Genomic DNA, 22,289 nt, shown 5'->3' on the forward strand with positions numbered 1-22,289 from the left:
AAAGAACTCTCCAAAAGTTCATTTGGAACAATAAAAGACCCTGAATAGCCACAGCAATTCGGAGAAAGAAGAGTAAAGTAGGAGGGATCTCAATACCAGACTTCAAGCTGTATTTCAAAGCCACCCTTCTCAAAACAGCCTGGTACTGGCACAAGAACAGACATATAGATCAATGGAATAAAATTGAGAACCCAGATATCAACCCAAATCACTATGCTCAATTAATATTTGACAAAGGAGGCATGAATATACAATAGAGTCAAAACAATCTCTTCAATAAATGGTGTTAGGAAAATTGGATAGATACATACAAAGGAATGAAACTAGACCACCAACTTACACCATACACAAAAATAAACTTAAAATGGATACAGGACTTAAACATAAGACAGGAAACCATAAAAATACTAGAGGCATCCACAGGCAGCAAAATCTCAGACATATGCCAAAAGAACTTCTTCACTGATACTGCCCCTAAGGCAATGGAAGCTAAAGAGAAAATAAACAAATGGGACTACATCAAAATAAAAAGCTTTTTTACAGCAAAAGAAACCATCAACAAAACAACAAGAAAGCCCACTGTATGGAAGAACATATTTGCAAATGTTATCACTGATAAAGGTTTAATCTCCAACATCTACAGACAGCTTATACAACTAAAAAGAAAATGAATGATCCAATTAAAAAATGGGCAATTGACCTAAATAGAATAGTTTCAAAAAGAGACAGAAGGAAGGCCAAGAGGCACATGAAAACATGCTCAAAGTCACTAATTATCTGAGAGATGCAAAATCAAAACAACAACACGGTACCATCTCACACCTGTCAGAATGGCCAACATCAACAAATCAACAAACGACAAGTGTTGGCGAGGTTGTGGAGAAAAAGGAACCCTCGTGCACTGCTGGTGGGAATGCAGACTGGTGCAACCACTGTGGAGAACAGTGTGGAGTTTCCTCAAAAAACTGAAAATGGAACTCCCATTTGACTCACTAATCCCACTCCTAGGATTATATCCCAAGAAACTAGAAACACCAAACAGAAAGGATATATGCACTCCTATGTTCATAGCAGCACAATCTACAATAGCTAGGATTTGGAAATAGCCTAGGTGCCCGTCAGCAGATGATTGGATCAAAAAACTATGGTATATCTACACAATGGAATACTATGCTGCCATAAAAAAGAAGGAATTCTCATCATTTGCAGCAACCTGGATAAAATTGAAGGACATCATGCTGAGTGAAATAAGCCAGTCAATGAAAGAGAAACACCACATGACCTCACACATTTATGGATAATAAAGAACATTATAAACTGATGAACCAAAAGATAGATATAGAGACAGTAAAGCAACAAGCAGACTGTCAAATTACAGCAGGGAGGGTAGGGAGATCTGGGGGAGAAAAGAGATCAACCAAAGGACTTGTATACATGCATATAAGTACAACCAATGGACACAAAACTCTGGGGAGGGAGGGTATGTATGGAAGGGGACTAATGTTAAAATATGTACACAGATAATAATATAAATAAATAAATAAACAAATAAACAAACAAACAAACAAAAATGAATAGCTTCTCAGCCTTTTGGCTAAGATCAAGTGTAAAAGTATACTGTTAAATAACTCATGTTGCAAAAAAAAATAATGTAAATTTAAAGAAAACTTAGAACAATTAAACCATTCATATCAGAAGTTATGAGGTACATGCATAGCTGTTCTTAGAGAAAAGTTTATAGCCTTATATGCTTACATTAAAAAAGAAAGTCTCAAACTTAATGAGTCTACTATCCATGTTAAAAAGTTAGAAAAATAATGTAAAACTAAAGAAAGCAGAAGGTAAGAGGTAAAAAATGATAATAAAAGAAGAAAAGAATAAAATAGAAAGCCAAAAAGGTGCTTTTTGAAACAATTAACTCAGTAGTCAGACATCTAGCAAGATTAATCAAAAAAAAAGAGAGAGAGAGAGAGAGAGAGAGAGAGAGAGAGAGAGAGAGAGAGAAGATGATGGAAACAATCTATACTAATAAAAGGGTAATATGCTAATTAGACCAGGTTGACTTTCCGTACATCCAACTTTCTTCCAGACAAAGCCATGGTGGCGGTGTGGCAGGGGCTGAGGCAGAGGCAGTTAGGGGCAATCAGGCCAGCAGGGGAGCAAGCAGTTAGGGGTGAGATCAGACTGGCATGGGGGAGCAAGCAGTTAAGAGCAAGATCAGGCCTGCAGGGGAGGGCAGTTGGGGATGATCAGGCCAGCAGTGGAGCGGTTAGGCAGCAATGAGGTAGGGGACCAGTTAAAGGATAATCAGGCAGGCAGGCAGAGGAGGTTAGGGGTGATCAGGCAGGCAGGTGGGCAAGTAGTTAGGAGCCAGCAGTCCCAGATTGTGTCAGGATTACTTATCAAACTATGCAAAGATGGTGTGGGATTGGTGCAGGGACAGACACATTGACTAGCGGAAACACACTGAGAGCCTGAAATCCATGCATGCTTGAAGCATTGTGTAAGAAAAAGGACAGGTGTCTGGTCCATGTGGAAAGGGGGAACTGATAATAGATGGAGCTGAAAAATGTGGTGATCACAGGAAAACTCACTCCATTTTAAAAAAATCAATTCTAAGTTGATTTAGAATTTGAATATCAGCAAAAATAACTTCAAAACTTCAAATACTCATCCTGTATTTTATGTAATCATAAAATACAGGATGAGTATTTCTAAATCTTGGGATTAAAATCTTATATTTTTAAAATGAGATGCAAAAATTATGATTAAAAAATGTCTGAATAATTGATGTCCATAACTTTTGTTCATAAAAGTTAACCTTTAAAAAATGAAAAGTTACTGAGAGAAGGTATTTTCAATACACACACACACATACCTGTGAACAATCTGGATTAATAGTATATGAATGGCAATAACAAGTTAATAAATAGAGCATAAGTAATCTAATGAGAAAATGAGCAGACACATGAATTGGGAAACTTATCTGGCCAATAAACACATAGGCTGGGCATCATTTGATTAGGGAATGTCCTATCAAGATCACATTGAGACACCATTTTAAACTTGTTCAAATGGAAAAAATTTGAAAGTCTGAAATACCGAATGTTGAGGAAAATGTAGAAAGTAAGTTGAAGTGACAACTTGGAAAATAGTCTGATACTGTCTCTTAAAGCTGAACATCCACATGCTTTAAGATCCAGCAACCTGACTCCTGAGTGTAGATCTAAAAAAAATCCTGGTGTTTGTAAAACAGGACACAAGGACAAGAATATTCAACCTGGTACTATTCTCTATAGAAAAATCTGGAAATAACCAAAAAGCCCATCAAGGGAGAATGGATCTTTTTAATGCAATAAAATATTTTATAGCAATCAAAAAGCAATATGGATGAAGCTTGGCAACAGACTATTAAAAGGAAAATAATCCAAAATATTACAAACATGACCTTTTGATAAAATATAAAATCGAGACTCAAAAGTATGACTAACTGATCTATTATCTATCTATCTATTCATCAATCCATCTTACTAGAAAGGAAGAAAGGGAGAAAGAAAAGGAGGGAAAATATACAATAGTTAGAAAGGAAAGCAAGTGAATGACGACCATGGGGATTCAGGAGGATGACTACCTTGTGCCAGGAAATGCAGGAAAATGTGATAAGTCAACTGTTGGTTAGCTATATACAGGTTATTGTTAAAGTTACTTTTATTTTCACATGTGTTCATTACATTATTATTAGCTAATAACTAACCAAATATCTAAATAAAACTAGTTGAATAGTAGAATACTCAGTACCTAGGCAACTACATGCCCAGGTAAAACGCATGCTTTTATTCATGTTTTTGCTGCTAAAAGGACAAATGGAGAATAGACACTGGGCGTGTGGGATGGGAGGAAGGGGAGATCAGCATGCCATTCACTTTTGATTTTATATTGTTCAATTATAAAAATTTTATTTGATCCTTTTCATTTCTTAATAGACTTGATAGTCTCTTATTCCTGGCTCACATTTTCAAGCTTCCCAGTTAGTTGACTTAACTTAGTCAACATTTTAAAATATTCTATATCTGATCATTCGGGTAACTGTTACTGCTTATTGCCTCTTCTGGTTCTCATTCATAACATCTTGTTCCTTTGTGTTTGTGATTTTTGAGTGTGAGCTAGTCATTTCCCTGTGAGCCTTACTTGTGGTAATTCTTTGAGCCTGAGTTGAAGGAGACCTCTTCCAAAGGCCACATTGATTTGTCCTGCTGGTCTCCTGGGGAGACTACTAACCTAGGTCTGCTTAAACTTTCTGCTTGAGGCTTTTGGATTATTGAGGTTGTGTGAATTCCGATCAAGAACCCTCATGGAAGTTGCCTTGTGGTTAGGAATCGTTGGCCATCTTAGTGTGTCTTCCACCCAATGCCAAGATGAAGGCAGATACATTTCAATTCCATCTCCCATCAATTGGCAGATATTTTTCTGCCTTACACTTTGTGTGTCCCTCCCTGAGCTCCCAGTCTCATTGGAGGATTTCCTAGCAGATATCTCACATTGACAGGCTCCACACCAAAAACTTCCTGAGCCTTAAACACAGCGAAATTTCAAATACAATAGCACAAGATTTCTAGGATTACAAAGAAACTCTAGGCACAAAAGACCCCCCTCCCTTTTCCCCCCCCCAGCATTTGTTAAGCAACTTCCAAAGGCCTTGACACCTTTAGGAACAAAAGTTGCTCCTGGCATGTTCTTTTTTCTGTCCTCAATTGGTATAACTCCTCATGCTTTGACAATGGATCTATTTTCCAGAAACAGACAAGAGCTGGTTGGGATCAAGAGCTCCTGCTTCCCTCAGGGAGTGGCTGGGGCTTCCTTGATTCCTTTTGGGCCAATTCAGGAAAGCATTTTTAAATAAATAGTTTTATTTTGTAACTGCAAATGTAGTTGCTGCACTGAGGGGTTGCATTACCAGCACCTGATCTAACATCCTGTCAGGAGTAAGTCACTAGAACTGTCTTTCCGGTAGAGGTGGATTCTGACGTTGGTTGCTGACGGTTGACTAGTAGAACAGTCCCAACTATGACCTCTGGTCATTTCCTTTCTTTTAGCAGAGAAATGCCATTGACATAGAATGGCATATTTATTGTGCATTGTTTTAGGGAAAAACCTGTAGAGTCAACAGAATACAATGTGGTCTTCAACAGGCCTTCTAAGAGAAAAGCGCTATCATTGTATGACAGCCAGCTAACCATTCCACCGGGTCACCGAGGTGACATAGAAGATTGACCTCAAGTAACTCGTGATCAAGTCGAGAAAGAGGCACGTAAATGTAACTAAATGTGATTGAATGCTGCATAGATTTATGTTTCAAAAGAAGTGATCTGGCCCTAACCAGTTTGGCTCAGTGGATAGAGCATCGGCCTGCAGACTGAAGGGTCCCAGGTTTGATTCCAGTCAAGGGCATGTATCATGGTTGTGGGCACATCCCCAGTAGGGGGTGTGCAGGAGGCAGCTGATGGATGTTTCTCTCTCGTCGATGTTTCTAACCCTCTATCCCTTCCCCTTCCTCTCTGTAAAAAAATCAATAAAATGTGGGGTTTTTTGGGTGTTTTTTTTTTTTTAAGTGATCTGCTTAAACTTACATTTTATGGAAGCTACATAATCTTCCTTTCATTAAAATTCCCCTTGCTGATATAGGCAAACCAGGTCAGTTTCTGCTGGATTTGCATACTTGCATTTCAGTCCTTAATTTGACTTCTTATGGAAAAGCTTAAGGGGTGGGGGGAGAGAAGAGAAGTGATCTGAGCTCAGAAGACAGAACTGGGAAAGGCTTCTCAGAGGGTGTGACATTTAACTCAGGTCTTAAATAAGTAGGCACTTTCAAAGGACAGGAAAAGCATTTCAGACTGAAGGAACCAGTTTAGGTTAGAACCATGGTCAGCAAACTGTGGCTCTTGAGCCACATGTGGCTCTTTGTCCCTTTGAGTATGGCTCTTCCACAAAATACCATGGCCTGGGTGAGTCTATTTTGAAGAAGTGGTGTTGGAAGTTTAAAAAATTTGGCTCTCAAAAGACATTTCAATCGTCCTGTTGACATTTGACTCTGTTGACTAGTGAGTTTGCCCATCACTGGGCTAGAGGAACAGGCCTGCGAGGGCACAGGTGTAGTAAGCTGAGAAGGGTGAAAGGCGGGACAGGTTCTGTGAAGCCACCTGAGCCACCAAGCCAGAGAGGATTTTCTCCAACCCTCCATCCGTTCTTTGCCCTACACACGTGCTCAGGGGTCAGTCCAGCTCCCTCCACTCCCTAGGTTATCTCCTAAGGCCTCTCCTCTCTTCTACATCCCCGACTTCATTCCTATAGCTCCCTAACTTCTGCCTGGGATATTTCGGTTTCTTCATTGACCTTCACACATCCCCACTTCCATTCCAGCCTGCGGTCAGTGAAATAATCTTTCGAAAGTATACATCAGATCCAACCATGTTCTTGTTTAAAATCCCATTTGGTTTGCCAGCACTTCAGTGATAAAGCTCACCCTAGGCATGATGAAGGATTCCTTGTATAATTACCCCCCTTTCCAGACTCTGCCCCCTGACTCTGACCCTGGCAGATTCCTCCCAACTCTGGGATGGTGCACAGGTTACTAGAGGCAGTGAGCCCACTTCCGCACATTTAAGACGGAGGTAACAATTCCTACCCAAGCACTGAGGGTTAAAACTGTGCATTTAGAACCATAAGCATGTGGCCTTTTTCTTGCACATCCCAAGGACTCGTTAGAAACAGAACGATGTGATTAGGTCAGCACCGTTAGAAAGAGAATGTCAGTGGGAATGGGCTGAAGGAGGGGGTGGGAAGGAGAGCAGAGAGGCAGAGACACAAGGGGAGGTGTGAGTGGCAAAGGCAAGGGAGGAGAGGAGGAAGAAGCACGTTCAGGGATGTAACAGAAAGGACTTGGTTTCCAACTGGAAGCAGAAGTGGAGAAGGGTGTTAGGAGAAGGCAAGTTTCAAAGCCCTTTCTAAAGAGTTCTTACACTGTCTCTGCCCCTCCGTTGAAGCAATTCCTCATCCTTTTGAAAACAGATTTACTTTCTAAAAACAGGCATAAGTGGACTGGGGTCCAGTTTAAAAAAAAAAGAAAAAGAAAACTATGAAATATCATGTGGTGTGGATTAAGTGTAGAGCCCATGAAACAGGCAGGAATCATATGTAGCAAGCATTTGCTTGGAAAAGAAAATCTAGCATTTTTATAATAAACACTTGCAATCCATGTAACTGTCCAATGATCTCATGAGAAAGATCTCAGAAAGCAACAGGAGATCTGGTGCGTGGCGATGCTTGCCTCTAGCCATGTTCTGCCATAAGCAAGTTACCCAATTAGTGACAAGGGTGCCATGGGTGTAGGACTGAGGCAATAACCTGTCGGCCTCACAAAGCTGTGTTCCCAAGTGTTGTAAACAAGTAGTTCTGTTTCACAGTTCTTCAGTCAAACACATATGCAGATGGAAACTTCAAATGCAGATAAAAATTTGATTCATTATGCATTAGGATTACTCAGTTGTGACTATACTCTGCTACAGGGATTGACAATTTCCAACAGCAGAATCACATTTTACACTGAAGTATAAATATACTTTGACATATTATCAGAAAAACAACGAAAACACATTACTGTAGATATTGAACTACTAACCCTGGATTCCGAGGTTTGAGATGAGAATTACTGCATGTTCATTTATCTGAAAGATGGGGAAGACCAGGAAATACATTGCTTTTGTCTGTAGCAAACTCCCAGAAGGTATATGGAAGCTGGTTCATCGCATTCTAAAGGTAATCCTCACACCAGGTGGTCCAATACCAACTGTCCACTCCCCATGGCTCCCACGGTGTACCCGGAGTCACTCATCTGGTTTCCCCTCAAACCACTTAATGAGGTACTTAAGGAAACCAACAAGTTCAAAATCAACAGTTTTTAGGTTGTCAATCTTCACATTCCGAGGACAAAGCACAGGTGCTGATGTGACTGATGCACAGCCCGGGCCAGAGTGGGAGATGGGCCCACCTTGGACCTGAGGCAGGGCAGCCAGGGCCTGGGACATGGGCCCACCTCAGGCCTGGGAGGAAGGCAGCCAGGGCCTGGTACATATTAGATCGGGGACACCTGACCCTCCTGCAGCTGAGACAGGTGTGAGGAGCCAGTGAGCAGAGGGAACCTGAATACTGACTAAAGAGCCACCTCAGATTTCCTTCCCACCCGCCCCCCTTCTCAGTGATTGAAACCTAACGCCATCATGCTAACAGGACACAGCGGCCTCTGCACTGATGCTCAGGCATCCCACTCAGGCATTAGGAACTAGAGCTACTCTGGTTGGTTCTAAGGTAACCACCTTCTATCCTTTGGGTTGGCCACTGAGCCTCCAGGACTTTGGGTTTAAACTCACCTCCAAGATAACTAGGCCTTGGTTAGGGCTATGAACTCAGGTTCCTCCTACAGTTCACTCTTCTCAACCCCATACCTCTCTGCTGTCAGGCGCTTTAAATCAGTGCAATGTCTCATCTCTAACTTCATGAGAAACCTGTGCCACAGCCTAGGTTTGCCTCTTGCTCTCCTCCCCACAGCTGTCAGGGTCAGCACTTCCCTTCCCTCAGGCTTGCTTTGCGGGTCTGTTTCTTAATTAGCCCAAGGGGACACTACAACCTGACTGAAGGCTACAGTCAGAATCAAATGAGATTGACGAATACTGCACTATCCACACAGCACGGAGCTCCCTGGCACCAGGTCAGTGCTCAGCAGGATCTGGAAGCTCCATGGGGTACCTCTCTGGGGGAAGCTAAGGCTCAAGGGGAGGCCAGAATTCCTACAGCCACACCCTTCCCTGGGTAGTGCCTGCTCCTTACCACACCTGGTCCTGTAGGGGTCCCTCCTGCCCCTCAGGTCAGATCAGAAGCAGGCGCAGAATGGTAAGGTGCCGAGTTAACATATGGGCAGGAGTCAGAGTGTGCCCACTGACTGAGAGGTGGTAGGATCGCAGACACATAGAGTGCCCGGGCTTCAGTGTCATCTCCAATAGTTCCCAGGGTCCCGAGGCTTTTGCTCATATCAAGTCCTCCCATTCATAAACTTCTCAGGTCTGAGAGGCACAAATCCCTTCCCTTCCCCTCCTCTCACCCAGGGAGCCGTGAGTGACTGCGCTGAACTGACATGGACACTGACCAGCAGCCACAGAACCAGGAGCAGAGTGTGTGGCTGGTGACCAAGCCCCAAGCCCAGCAGACTAGACTCCACCCGTCCCAGGGGGAACTGCACCCTCTCCCTCCAGCAGTCGTAACACTGGGCAGGGCAGCCAGCAGAGAATACACTCAGGGGACTTGGCCTCCCACCTGCTCAAAGAGAAGGCAAAGCCATACAGCAACGGCAGGAGGAGCAGAAAGAAAAGCCATAAACACATCCAGAAGAGACTCTCTCCCGAGGTGAAACTCAGATAATTTAATGGAATTTACTTAATCTTCCCCTCTCAGGGTCTGGCTTCAGAAAATCAAATTACAAAGTCATCATCACATCCTAGATTTATTACAACTGACCTGCAGGCAAAAGGATAGAACTATTACATAAACACTTCGATTCCATGTATATATCTTAAATAGAGGAGGATTTCAAACAAGAATACAGGATAAAATATTCCAAAGCTCCAAGAAGCAGTTATGTTACTGAGCTCCATTTTTACAGACAAATAAGGCAATATCCCTGCACATTAGCTTTTTGATAATTTTTATACATTTTTCTATGATACAAGAGAAAAATAACCAGAGCTCACAATGTACAGTTCTTACACTATTTTCACAGTCTGTGAACACTATACACCCTTTTGTTTTAATAAAGATACATTGTAATAAACTTGCCCTTAAGTTTATAGTTTATAGTAATCTATGATTAATACACTAAAATTGCTTTGATGTGGTCACCCACACAACAGAACGGTCAGATCAGCTTAGCTCCTGGACAGTCAGCACTGCTTTGATCTCCACTGTAGAATGGCAAAGTGACCCTGCGCCGAGCCCGACGGGAAGTTGACAGCAGACGGGAAGTTGAGTCCCCGGGAGATTCGGAGAATGATGGCTTGGTGTGGCTGAAGGAAGACACCTAACAATGCTTCCTTCCAGAACACTGGGAAGTCTAAGGTTTATGATGCCATAGGGGAGAAATGGAAAATTAGGCAAGTGGACCAACGCGATAAATCATTTTTAAATTCTGAAACTGACAGGGAAGTGACTTTAAAACAGCACCATTCTCCCTTTGTTATTGTATAGTGTTGATGACTGTCACTCTGGGAGGAGACACAGCAGTACCTGCCCCGGGGGTTCTGGATCCGCCTCACCTGGCTGGGACCACTCACAGTGCTGCTCGCAGAGCTGAATGCTCGGTGCCAGGGAGGCCAGAGCAAACCCGAAGGGAACCTGGCTGGTGGGGGAGTGAGGAAGCACAGCAGAGAGAGCAGTTTAAATGGGCTTATCACTATTCTGGGGCTGTAGGGTTGTGGGTTGTTCTTGTAGAATCCCAATTCCAAGAAATGATGACCTGTTAGGGTTCTCACAGGTGCTGAGCTCACCTAAGACTGCCGTTTCAGGTCCTCCCTGGGTCACTCGTGTTGCTAGAAAGATGCTGCCTCTTCACCTACCACGTTACTGAGCCCCATTGTGTTCAGCCTTTTAAACATTGGCGCATCTGAGAGATTTGGGGCTAGAAATCCTCGGTAAGGAACATCCCTGGTAATTATAAAGGTTTTTAATAGGGGGTTGGGGGGGGGGGAGAGGCAAAGTACTGGATTAAGTAAAAGACACAAAGTGGCAAGAGACTACAGGGGCAGGGAAAGAGGCTCAGAAACCGAAGACCTGGACCAGTGACGGCAAACAGCTGAGATTTGGTCTTTTGCTGCCTACGAGAAATCTCTATCTATCTAATCAATCAAGGCACATTGCTCCTCGCTACTTCTCCCTGGTAGTGAGTTACGATGGCTACAGTATCAGGCTCGGGAAAGGGGGGAAAGACAGAGCTGCTAAGAGCTGTTCCAGATAAGATGCTAGCATTGGAAACATCTGTAAACATTGCCCTCCGTACTTTTTTCTTTTCAGTCCTGGTGGATGGTGACAGGTGGAACCTCAGGTTGGCAGCATACCGAATGCTGAGTGACAATTCTTAGGATCAGCACCTTCTTTGACAAGAGGCAGACTCCCGGTCTCCCAATAAAGAGCAGAAGGACTGGTCAAGGAGAAAAAAACACATTCTGTCCTGTCTCGTTGTTTTACTGTTCGCCTCTTTGAATGCACATGGTTTTTGGTAAAGATAAGTCCATTCTAATTTAAAATGACATTTCAAACGGGAATTTGGCCGAGCACATCGATCCCCGAGCATCGACTGTGACCGTAAAGCAACGGGACCTCAGCTCAGAAAGTCTATTGCACTTGGTGAAGAACGGAAACCCTCCTGTCTCCCGGCTCCAGAAGGCAATGCGTCTCGCTGGCTGGGCAAGCTCTTCTCACTCACGCCGAGTCTCTACGTTCAGACACAGAATATCCTTCACTGCGTTCTTCCAGGACCGGAAGTCTGACAAATACCACTCCAGTAGCTGCGTCTCCAGGTTTTGAGTCTAGAAATGAATTAAAGATGTGATCTAATCACAGTCAACAAATTGATCGTACTGACTTCCACGTTCATGAGTATGTCATCAGGAAAGAGCAGGTGAGGTCTGACCAGCACGAACACTGTCATCAGTCGGATACTTCGGGGATGCACGTCCTAGGTGACGGGATATACAGACATGATGGAACAAACACCAATCATATTGCACGTGGTGTCTGGGCGAGCAATAAAAACACTGTGATACGGGTGAAAACTCTTTACGTCTTGCTTCCTCTCAGCCCTTTTTTCTAGAGTCTGACATAGCAGCGGCATCAATCGACATACATGGGAGAGCTGGGAGATGCTGGCATTTGATCCAGGATTTTACAAACATAGCTTGCGACCTCTACAGTACGTTCTTCATACATTAAAATAAAGGGATGTTTCTGCAAGAAAATTGAAGAAAAAAACAAATAAAAATTTATACAAGAGCCCACGTTGGGCTTTCCCAATTTTGGTACAGCACAGAACTAAAGGCTCAACCACTGCACTGGCTCAGCGCTGCGAGCACGGCCTGCATCCCCAGGAGGCGTGTCAGTCGGTGTGAACTGCAGGGAGATGCTCAGGCTGGAATCTGGAGCTGGCCTGGAGGTGAAGTCTGGGTACTAATCTGTGGGCCAGGGAGCATTTGCTAAGGCAGACAGCACTGCTGTTCCTCTGCATAAAGCATCTGAGAACCAAGAACTCCATGACCACCAGGTGCTAGTCTCAGGAAAGACACCAAGTTGCCCATTCCCCCAGGCGCAAAATGAATCCTGAACAAGAAGATCTGTTTCAATCCTTCTCACCCTGCTCCAAAGGAACTCAATAGAAACTTACCCTATGAACTTCTGCACCCCACTCTCCACAGCCTGGAGCCCGCATCTGCCTCACAAACCCACCTTTTCATACTCCAGCTCCAGCAGTATTTTTCTTTAATAGCTTCTCTAAGCACAATGACTGGATAGCTATTTTTTTCATATATATTTTTATTGATTTCAGAGAGGACAGAGTGAGAAAGAGATAGAAACATCAATGATAGGAGAGAATCAATGACTGGATGCCGCCTGCAAGCCCCCTTGGGGGGATTGAGCCTGTATCCTGAGCATGTGCCCTGATTGGGAATTGAATTAGTGACCTCCCAGTCCATAGGTCAACACTCCACCACTGAGCCACACCAACCAGGCCTGACTGGGTATCTTTAGTCACACCTGGGGTTGATCATAAGTCTGACCATAAGTCTGAGAGATAGAACCTAAGTGTGACAAATAGGTGTATTTTTTTTTCTTAAAATATTCCTACATTATCAGGTCACAGTACTTTGTTCACCACTAAGACCAATGCCACTACCAGGAGACTATTTAAAAGGCCTAGGTCCCATAGGGGGTGGGGGAAGGGGGAAAGAACTTTTAAAAGAAAGGGGAATTGGCTGTATGAATCTAGATTTATTTCCATGAGAACATTTTATAAAGGCAGAGAAAGCACAATAAACTATTACAGATGTGTTACACATACATAAACCACATGGTAGTCCCATCTGTAACTGCGAAATGCGACAACAAAATAGATCACAAACGAAAGAAATGGAGGACAAAAAGCGTCTGGATATAGAGTTCAAATCTACGCTTATAAGGTTTTTCAAGAATTTCCTAGAAAAGATGGATAAGACCTATGAGGACATGAAAAGAGATCAACTAGAATTAATAAGGAGTCAACAAGAAATGATAAGGGATCAACAAGAAATGATAAGGGATCAACAAGAAATGATAAGGGATCAACAAGAAATAAAGAATACATTGTCTGAAATAAAAAATATTTTACAGAATCCTAAAAACAGAAGGGAAGATCGCAAGAATCAAGTCAAAGATTTGGAACATAAAGAGCCAGAAGACACTCCTCCACAGAAGCTAGAAGGCAAGAGAATCCAGAAAATTGAAGATAATGTAAGAAACCTCTGGGACAACTTCAAGCGAACCAACATCAGAATTATGGGGGTCCCAGAAGATGAGAGAGAGCAAGATATCGAAAACATACTGAAAGAAATAGTGACAGAAAACTTCCCCCACCTGGTGAAAGAATTAGACTTACAAGTCCAGGAAGCGCACAGAACTCCAAACAAAAGGAATTCAAAGAGGACCACACTGAGACACATCATTATTAAAATTCCAAGAGCAAAAGACAAAGAGAGAATATTAAAAGCAGCAAGAGCAAAGAAGGTAGTAACCTATAAAGGAGCACCTATACGATTGTCAGCTGACTTCTCAACAGAAACCATGCAGGCCAGAAGGAAATGGCAAGAAATATTCAAGGTGATGAATAGCAAGAACCTACAGCCAAAAATAATCTACCCAGCAAAGCTATCACTCAGAAGCGAAGGCCAGATAAAGAGCTTCACTAATAAAAAAAAGCTAAAGGAGTTCATCACCGCCAAACCAGAATTATATGAATTGCTGAAGGGGGTTCTTTCAGAAGAGAAAGTAAACAAAGATAAAAATTATGAACAACAAATACATAACTATCAACAAGTGAATCTAAAAACCAAGGAAATTAAAAAAATGTGATGAACAATATTAACTGTTGAATATAATAGAATCAGAGGTATGGAAAAGGAGTGAACTGATGATTCTTGGGGAAAAGGCGAGAGGGGGGCATGGGAAGAGACTGAACATAAACTGTGCACCTATGGATGGGGACAACGGGGAGAGGGGAAAGGGCAGAGGGTGGGGTGGGAACCTGGTGGAGGAGAGCAATGGTGGGGGGGGGGGGAAGGAACATTTGTAATAATATGAACAAAAACTTATTTAAAAAAATATTGCTTTTGGGGCATCCCAAAAACAAACAAACAAACAAACAAACAAAACAAAACATAAACCACATGGTAAAATAAAATGGCTCTTTAAAGTGAATCTAAAAATTCTCCAGTTACTCAGTGATTGAGCATCAGCTTATGAACCAACAGGTCACCAGTTCAATTCCTGGTCAGAGCACATGCCCAGGTTGCAGGATCGATCCCCAGTAAGGGGTGTGCAGGAGGCAGCCTATCAGTGATGTTTCTCTCTCATCAATGTTTTTATCTCTCTATCCCTCTACCTTCCTCTCTCTCTAAAAATCAACAAAACATATATTTTTTATAAATTTTCCAGGTTAATTTTTATAATATGTCAAGATCAAAACTTTCCATGAGAACATACCTAGTAAATCAGTAGGAAAGCTGTAACTTCAAATTTTCTCTTTCCAAACACTTTTGTTTCAGAACCTTTTACAAAAGCCCATTGAGGTAGAGCTGTCTGTCTGCCTGCCTGTGAAAGGCCACTGCCTGCTCAGTGAGCCAGCACGCTGAGCAGACCATGGCTGAAGTGACAGCTGGCATTACCAAGGTCTCATACTCACCAGAAGTTCTTTATACTTTGGCCTTTTGGATTCGTCCTTTGTAAGGCTAAAATAACAAAACAAAACAAACATTATTAATATGAAGACACATTTACCCCAAGTATTATTTCACAAAAGAAATATTATAAAGAGTTGAGTAGTTTTTTTCCTTCAGATGCAAAGGTGAATAGGAGACAACATGCCAATATCAGAGAACAGGAAAAATTAGGCAATCTACGAGCAAGAGAAAAACAAAGCACTTTTAGGAAATGTAAAGAAGATATATTAAATACTCTGGCATTTTGCTTGTAAATATAAATTTTTAAATTATGTTGGATAAATAATTATTAAAAATAGTCAAATAATAACAAAACTTGTTGTATTTAAAATACAGATTGAAACAGCATGAAGCAAGATTATATATCACCATAATTACCTACGTTTATTCCCAGGAGCTGCACATTCAGGCACACATGCATGCATGCATAATGTTAAAAGGTGGCCAAACATTAGGTGTGGAGTTCACCTTCCTGGGAATAAGGTTTCAGAGAGCTAATCTACAGTTCTACCAATGGAACGTTAGGCCTAACTTGACTCCACACCCCAATCATGTTATATGTTATGTCAGAGCAGAGATCTACCCTGAAAGCCTGACCTGGTAGGATCTTCACTTGGTAAAAGCTTCCAAGTAATTTGGTACAATTTCACAATTAAAACCGCATCAGAATGAGAGGGCCAGTCTCACCTGGGCTGTATTTCTTGTACAGAGAGCAAGAAACCAGGAGGCAGTGCTTCTCCACCACCCCCAGCTGTTTACATCCATGCCTGGGCAGTAGAATAAGAGAGCAGGGCCCTCCAGGCTAGCTGGAACCGCCCATGTAGCCGCAATGATCTGGAGTCCCAGCTCAGGAGACAGAGTGACAAGAGAAGGCTCCCCTTCCCTAGTGTGACATACCAGCGTTGCTAAGGTTAAACAAATCTCACTGTTCTCACTGCGCATTTGTGAACATTCGTAATTCCAGTACTCACCACAAGTTGACAAAGTTGATGAAACTCGGAGAGAATTCCCTTTCCTCCGAATTACTCAGCTGCGGGGGGTCTCCTTTCACGACTTGCGTTAGTTGATCAAATACACTATTCCACTTTGGATAAGGAAATCGGCCTGTGGCCAACTCGTACTGAAAGATCACAGAGGAAAAAGCAAAATACACTAAGGCACTGCAGCTTGCAAGCCACTTGTGGCTCTTTGGCCCCTTGAGTGCGGCTCTTCCACAAAATACCATGTGCGGGTGCACACGTACAGTGCGACTGAAACTTCGTGGCCCATGCGCAGAAGTCGGCTTTCAGCTCTCAAAAGAAATTTCAATCACTATACTGTTGATATTTGGCTCTGTTGACTAATGAGTTTGCCGACCAGACCACTGCACTAAGGCAATGTTTACTCCTCACTGAAATGGCCATGTTGAACATCTAAACTCTAAGCCCTTATAAAAGGTTGGCATTAAATCCATGTCGGGTTAAGGTGGAATCTTCAGAAGTATTGAAGCTAAGTGGAAGTGATATTAGAATCAAGATAATATAAAGAATTCTATATCAACCAAATTCAAGAAGTTGGACTAAAGGAAACACTGAACTTAAGCCCAAAGTCCCACAGTGCATACGTCAGGTCTGACTCCTTTGTATACAGGATTCTGCAGGGCTGGCTTTAGAACTATTTTAGTACAATGTCTTCCCAATTTATAGTCACCTGAGTGGAAAGCCATGTCTAGAACTGTGGTCAAATTCATTTTTAAGGTAAAATAACATTCAACATACAAAACATCCAACGAGCTCCCAGGAAACATTGAGTATGTCAACTGCCATTCTGCAGTTACTACAATTCCAACCACAAGCAGATGTCACCATCAATGAAGAAAAAGTCAGGGTCAAAGCCTTCACCTTGAAGCCCAATAATGATGCTTAAGAAAAAGAATAAGGTAGATCTAGGACCCTAGAAATCAATTTCACACATTTTATAATTATATGAAATTATCCATATTAAAAAAAAATCATGAAGAAATTATAAGTACCTTGCTTTAAACAAAGATATAGTACTACAGAAACTTGCTTTAAAAATTTTCTATGTTAGAACCTTTCACAGAACAAAATATTTGCTTTTATAATGAAGTAAATACTTGTTTTTTAATATAACTGGTTTGGACACAGATAGGTATTTCTGATTCGTTAGTAACCCTTCTAAGCCAGCAGTTGCCTCGCTAGAGGTTAGAGTCTTGTTGCAGTCTTTGGCACCAGCCACCAGACCTAAAAGATACCCAGGTTCCATGCTCTCTCCTGACTGAAAAAAGGATTCCTTCTCCTTTGCTCAGTTGGCTTCACAATGGGAAAAGACTCAGGAGGTGCCTCCCAGATCTAGTCCCAAGAGAAACTAGGAGTCTTCAGCAGAGGTGAGCTGTTAGCCTCAACCCTCTACTCAGAGACTTCACCAGGCTAGCAACATAACTCACCAAGGATAACTAAAGAGTAACTAACAAGGACAACTACAAGGATAATTACAAGGATAACTACAAAGAAAACTACAAGGATAACTAACACAGCCCATCTAGTGACGGAAGATTCACACCTATGTAGGCAAAGCGGTCAAAAATCAGAAAAATGCCATCAAGCCTGGTAAAACAACAAGCACAAGAAAATGAATCTAATACTTCAAAACAAAATTTGGTATCTATATATATAAAAGCCCAATATGCTAAGTGTCCAACCAATTTGTTGACCATTCAGTTGACTGCTTTACCAGTCACTATGAGGTGCACTGACCACCAGGGGCAGATGCTCTGACCGGTAGGTTACTTTGCTGCTGGGGTTCAGCGGATTGGGACTGGGCTAAATGGGCCAGACACACCCTGGAGCCAACCTACCATGGTCCTTCCCTGGCCTCTAAAATATTACTTCCAATTAATTCCTTTCAATGTGCACGCATTCGTACACCAGGCCTCTAGTTAAGGAAATAAGCAAATAAAGATGCTTTTTAAATAGAATCAAAATTTCAACACAGTCAAGAAAGAAGAGTTTATTTAATTGTGCTTAGTTGCAAATTAAGCAGCTTTCTTGCTATTCTTTCTGTGTTGTTGTAAGGTAGACCTCTCATTTAGAACTGTCACCTAAGCAGTTCTTGTTTCTCAACAACTGAATTACTTTTGTTTCTCTGTGACTTTTCTATTCCATGACTGGAAGACTCCAGTGGAAACAATACACATGAACATATTCCTCTAACACACACACTGCACAGTGTTACTGGACTACTCAGGCTGAACGGGAGGAACCTGTGCCTTCCTGGGACTCTGACTGCACATGAACTGCCCCTCCCCGTTCCGTTCTCAGTGCATGTGTGTGACCAGGACATCCACAGCTACAACGTTACAGAGCCCTAGGCACCTCAGAGAATTTTGAGGAAAATAATCAATTATGGTTTGATTTTTAAAGTATAAAACATACAGTCCTTGTGATCATAGCCATGAGGGGGAAAAATAGGTAAATAAAATCAAAGACTTGAAGAGACAAGAAGCAGTTCTTAGGAGGAGTGGAAGACTGATGAAATTTACTTTCACTTCTAAATTTCTTGGTACCTACACTACGAGGACAAGGCTGGGTGGACATCAACATACCAATGTGATCCCCAAACTCCAGACATCAGAGCGGACATCATAGCCTTGTCGTGATGCACTTGGGTCTATTCTTTCCGGCTGGAACACAAAGAGAAGTCACAGTCAGTAATTAGTCACACGATTAAGAAGCAGGGAAAGGAAAGCAACAACTGGGCAGGTGGCCCAGATGCCAGCATAATCCTTATAGGAACTCATGTCTGGGGTCAGATTAAGCATCATGGCTCTAACCGGTTTGGTTCAGTGGATAGTACATTGGTCTGCTGACCAAAGGGTCCTGGGTTAGATTCCAGTCAAGTGCAATGTACCTTGGTTGCGGGTTCCTTCCTGTCCCTGGCCCTGGTCAGGCTCATGCAGGAGGCAACCAATCAATGTGTTACTCTCACATCAATTATTTCCCTCTCGCTTTCCCACCCTCTTCCATTCTCCCTAAAACTCAATGGAAAAATATCCTCAGGTGAGGATTAACAACAACAATAAAAAGAAAAAGTAGTAGAAAGCCAACATTAAAAACAATTAACAGCAAAAAAGAAAAAAAGAAAAAAGAAACCCTCAATAGCTTCCTCCCTAAAAGGAAATACAAAGCAACTCTTCTAATTTTCCCCCTAAGTACTCACAAGCACTTACAACCCTGAAGCTGAGAATGGCCAAAAGGAGATATAGGAAAAAAACTAGAAAAATGTAAAAAAAAAAAAAAGAATTGCAGGGTCAGCTTAGTAGCAAGTAGTGGCAAAGAGGGGAAAAAAGACTAAGTCTGTTTCCATGAATAAGGCCCTACTGCAAAATATTTGAGATACAAAAGCAAATATGAGCCAAATTATAATTATTTTACCCATTGTTCACCATAAAGCTAAATTTATCATTATTTCTAATAGTCATTTTAACCTAATAAACATAGTCAATATAGTAATATATCACCCTATCATTTAAATAGCTAACATCATTTTTAGTAACTTCTGTGAAATTTGTCTACACAATGTGTCAGGGATAAAAAGACGAGAACAGAGACAGAGACAGAGACAGAGACAGAGCACACACTGATGGCAGAGCAGACCGTGGATCTTGACTGTGACTGAGTGACTGCTGTTGAAAGGCATGCCCAGAAAGCACACCAGCTGGCCGTATTATATTTTATTACTGTTGGCAACAACTAGTTTGGACACCTACATATTTTGTTTTGAGCATGAGCACTGTAGCTGCATAAATTTTCATTGTAAGCTACTTATTATTCATGAGGACAGACACTTAAGTTATCGATACATGATAACTTGCAGAAATTTGTACATTAGGGATACAAATGATTTTTGCCCAATAACCCCAAAAGTTATTTCCAATCTTGGCATGACAAAAATCTTTCAAGATATGACAAGAGCTAGAAACCTCAAAGTTAGCAACTGATAAGCTCATCACATTAAAATTTTCTATTTTCTAATTGAGCCAAAAATATGTAAAATTTAAAGACAAATGACAATTCTTGAGAAAACTATCCTATATAATAAAAGGTTAGTATGCAAATCAACTGAATGGCAGAACGACTGGTCCCTATGATGTACACTGACCATCAGGGGCAGACACTCAACACAGAAGCAACCTCCTGGTGGTCAGTGAGCTCCCACAGGGGAAGCGCAGCTCAGCCAGAAAGCTGGCAAGCGCAGCTTCTCCCGCCTCCGCAGCAGCACTAAGGAACAGCAAGCTGAGCGGTAAGGAGCAGCAAGCAGGCGGGCAGTAAGGAGCAAGGGGTCCCAGACTGTGAGAGGAATGTCTGACAGCCGGCTTAGGCCCCCGAGGGTCTGGACTGCAAAAGGGCACAGGCCGGGCTGAATGTCGTGCACCGGGCCTCTAGTGTAACATAATTCTTCTTATATTTTATATCAATACAAAAGATAAATATTCTAATGAAAATGGACAAAGGATAATGCATTAAAGTGGCCAAATATAAGGAAAAAAGGCAAGCTCTAGTTGATTTGCTCAATGGATAGAGTGTCAGCCTGCAGACTGAAGAGTCCAAATTCAATTCTGGTCAAGGGTACATGCCTGGGTTTTGGGCTTGATCCCCAGTAGGGGGGTGTGCAGGAGGCAGCCAATCAATGATTCTCTCATCACTGATGTTTCTCTCTCTCCCTCTCCTTGTCTCTCTGAAATCAATAAGAATATATTTTTTAAATATTTTTTTAAAAAAGAAATAATAAATTATACCCAAAATTATGTGGGGCAATTGTTTTCTAACATTCAAAAATAAGCAATTCAAACTGCTAAAGAAAAAGTACTGGTTACTCAAGTGCAAACCTACATTTCCAAAGGTGACAGCACTTTTAGCAATAGTCACTTACTAAATTTGACTTCTGTGAAGTCAAAATTCTCAGGATTATATCTTTACACCTCCAGTAGTCTCATTATAACTCAGAGAATGGTGGCCTTCAGTGGTTTTTAAACAACTTTACTGAGATGTAATCCACATATCATACAATCACCCACTTAAAGTATGCAAGGCAATGGCTTTATACAGTGACATATATTTGTATCCATGATCAGAATCTATTTTAAAGTATTTCCTCACCCTTTGGACATCATCCCCCCAACACCCTCCCCTAAGTCTAAATAACCACTAATCTACTTCCTGTAGCTTGCATATTCTGTCCTTGCATATGAATGGAATCACATGGGATGTGGTCTCCACCCCTCCTCCCCAATCCAGTACCCCGAAAGATATCTGTCAAAATACTTGCTGAGTGCTGGCTGGCATTGCCTAGTGGTTAGAGGTTAAACTGGTTAACCTCTTGGTGCATGGGACAATGTCAATCCACTGAGCCACACTGGCTGGGCAGCTAAATAATTTATCAGACATTTTAAAAATCTAAATTGTTAAAGGGAAAAACAGTGAATACCATTTTTTCAGCCTGTATACAAGTGGAAAATGAAAATTATACCCTAAAAATTTAAGTTCTTTTGAAACCAAAGGAAAAGAGAAAGCTGAATATGAACGAACGCTTTTAAATTTGTTGAACAAAGATCAAAGGAAGTATACACAACAACAATTTCTCACTATTGATTAGATATAATAACTTAACTATTGATAGATTTTCATGACTGATAGGCTTGCACATATTTTAAAAGAAGATTATGTCAGGGTTTGAGAAATGACCCAGGTAAATAGGTGGACATATTTCATAAAGTACTGCTATAGAATGTGTTATTTCTATTACTGATTAAGACTACCTTACAAACTAATAAGGATAGGTTTCTATAATGTAAGAAGAAGAGGTAAAGAAAGAGAAACTGAAGTTACTTTTTAGAAGCCTCTTCAAGTTGGAGGATACCAGAGGGAAGGGTGAGAGGATCCTGGGAGAAGGAATCCTTTGAAAATGAGTATTATCGCCGAAACCGGTTTGGCTCAGTGGATAGAGCAAAGGCTTGTGGACTCAAGGATCCCAGGTTCAATTCCAGTCAAGGGCACATAACTTGGTTGTGGGCACATCCCCAGTGCAGAGTGTGAAGGAGGCAGCTGATCAATGTTTCTCTCATCAATGTTTCTAACTCTCTATCCCTCTCCCTTCCTCTCTGTAAAAAAATCAATAAAATGTATTTTAAAAAAGAAAGAAAGAAAGAAAAAAAATGAAGATTAT

At 41.6% G+C, this 22,289-nt stretch overlaps 1 protein-coding gene across 12 annotated transcripts in view; it reads right to left on the reverse strand.

Moving 5' to 3' along the window:
* Positions 1–9,446: 9,446 nt before the first annotated feature.
* Positions 9,447–22,289, reverse strand: part of MAP2K4 (mitogen-activated protein kinase kinase 4) — a 99,695-nt gene continuing 86,852 nt past the window's right edge. For 9 of the 12 annotated variants that reach the window (XM_045586522.1, XM_036451830.2, XM_036451831.2 and 6 more), the window contains 4 exons: positions 18,670–18,747; positions 16,037–16,185; positions 15,029–15,074; positions 9,447–12,045 (listed from right to left, as the gene is read on the reverse strand). In XM_045586522.1, coding sequence (XP_045442478.1) covers positions 11,932–12,045; positions 15,029–15,074; positions 16,037–16,185; positions 18,670–18,747 — 387 coding nt within the window. In that variant the 3' untranslated portion in view covers positions 9,447–11,931. The remainder of the gene's footprint in view (positions 12,046–15,028; positions 15,075–16,036; positions 16,186–18,669; positions 18,748–22,289) is intronic. The other 3 variants (XR_004990386.2, XM_036451832.2, XM_036451833.2) reach the window with 3 other exon arrangements.

The sequence above is a fragment of the Pipistrellus kuhlii genome, unplaced genomic scaffold (assembly GCF_014108245.1).
Source record: "Pipistrellus kuhlii isolate mPipKuh1 unplaced genomic scaffold, mPipKuh1.p scaffold_m20_p_23, whole genome shotgun sequence".
NCBI classification, from domain to species: domain Eukaryota; kingdom Metazoa; phylum Chordata; class Mammalia; order Chiroptera; family Vespertilionidae; genus Pipistrellus; species Pipistrellus kuhlii.